Here is a 1,762-nt window from a genome sequence, read left to right as displayed (position 1 = left end):
TTCCACCGCCTCTGCAGCACGTAGGTCACCGGCTCGATGGAGACGTTGAACCTCGAGGACCACCTGACCTCCAGGTGCCCGGAGGGCAGCTCCGCGAACCTCAGCTCCTTCCTGGGTTACAGGTCGACGCCCAAACCCTGAGCCATGCTGGCCGGGCTCAGGGCTTATTTTGTTGGCTAATTAGTTTTGTTCGTTAGATTCCCTGAGTAGATTTCCTTAGGGTTTTATCTTTCTGTGCTATCGGGCCCCTTGGTTGACCCCTCCCCAGCAGACAGGGACCCCGGTGGGGATGACGGGGGTCAGGGGGGATTCATTTTTTTTATATGCTCTCAGAGAAAATAAATCTGGTAATTTCAAGAATGTCATTTTTCTGTATCAAAACAATGTAACCTCTTTGTTTAATTGCGTGGCATTTACATGTGGAGATGAGGGTATGTTTCTGTTTCCCCCTAACAGCTCTCCTACTAGCTGGATTGACGTCTATGCCCCCCCCTGCCGGCCTGATCACCCCCAACTACGGGGGGGAGGGGACGCTCAGACCCAGGCTGAGAGGGGAGGAGGAACCACAGGCAATTCTCCTCTGCCTCCTTTCTTTAAAAATAATAAATACTTTTAAAAATTGATTTCAGAGAGGAAGGGAGAAGGAGAGAGAGAGAGAAACATCAGTGACGAGAGGGAATCCTGGACCGGCTGCCTCCTGCACGCCCCCTGCTGGGGATCGAGTGCCCTGATGAGGAATTGAACTGTGACCTCCTGGTCCATCGGTCGACACTCACCCAGTGAGCCACCCAGCCGGGCCCCGCCTCCGTTCCCATCGCGGTTTCGTGTTGGCGACCTCCGGGCCCCGAGGCCAGACTGGCCCCTCTCCCAGGAGTCTCGGCCCGTGGTTCTAACGGGGTCCACATGGGTCCCTGGTTCCGGACACGCTCCCCCCACCAGTAACCTGGGGGGCCTTTGCTTTCTTTCGTTTCTTTATGAATTTCGTGCACCGGGCCCCTAGCGCACAAAAGTTTATTAGTGTCGATATATGGCTATTGAGTTCAGAGCGGAAGGGAGAGGGAGAGAGTCCTCACCTGAGGATACTTTCCCATTGATTTTTAGAGGGAGCGAAAGAGGGAGGGAGGGAGGGAGAGACAGAGAGAAACATCGATGGGAGAGAAACACCTCGATGGGTCGCCTCCTGCACGGGCCTCGTCCAGGGCACAGGCTGGGGAGGAGCCTGCCACCGAGGTCCGTGCCCTTGACCGGGAATCGAACCCGGGTCCCTTTGGTCCGCAGGCCAACGCTCTAACCACTGAGCAACACCGGCCTGGGCTCAGGAGTCATCTGGAGGACGTCTGGAAGGCTGTCTGGTCTAATTAGCATATCATGCTTTTCTTATTATAGACTAGAGGCCCGGTGCACGAAATTCATTCATGGGGGGTGTCCCTCAGCCCAGCCTGCACCCTCTCCAATCCAGGACCCCTCGGGGGATGTCCGACTGCCGGCTTAGGCCCGATCCCTGCATTTGCTCTGACCGGGAATCGAACCGCGACCTCCTGGTTCACAGGTCGACGCCCAACCCCTGAGCCACGCCGGCCGGGCTCAGGGCTTATTTTGTTGGCTAATTCTTTGTACTTCTTAGTCCCTTCACCTTTTCCACCAGCCTCCCAACCCCCACTCCGCATTTTCTTTTAAATCAGCGGTTCTCAACCTGTGGGTCGCAACCCCTTTGGCGGTCGAACGGCCCTTTCACAGGGGTCGCCTAAGACCATCCTGCATA

At 56.1% G+C, this 1,762-nt stretch overlaps 1 protein-coding gene across 1 annotated transcript in view; it reads right to left on the bottom strand.

Annotated features, from left to right (window-relative positions):
- ANOS1 (anosmin 1) overlaps window positions 1-1,762 on the bottom strand; it is a 44,597-nt gene that overhangs the window by 20,859 nt on the left and 21,976 nt on the right. Inside the window, 1 exon segment of the mRNA XM_015563967.1 lies at window positions 7-133. Within this exon segment, the coding sequence (XP_015419453.1) occupies window positions 7-133 (127 nt within the window).

The sequence above is a fragment of the Myotis davidii genome, unplaced genomic scaffold, assembly GCF_000327345.1.
Source record: "Myotis davidii unplaced genomic scaffold, ASM32734v1 scaffold1277, whole genome shotgun sequence".
Classification (NCBI taxonomy): domain Eukaryota; kingdom Metazoa; phylum Chordata; class Mammalia; order Chiroptera; family Vespertilionidae; genus Myotis; species Myotis davidii.
The sequence above is the reverse complement of the archived record's forward strand: the minus strand, read 5'-3'. Positions and strand labels throughout refer to the sequence as shown.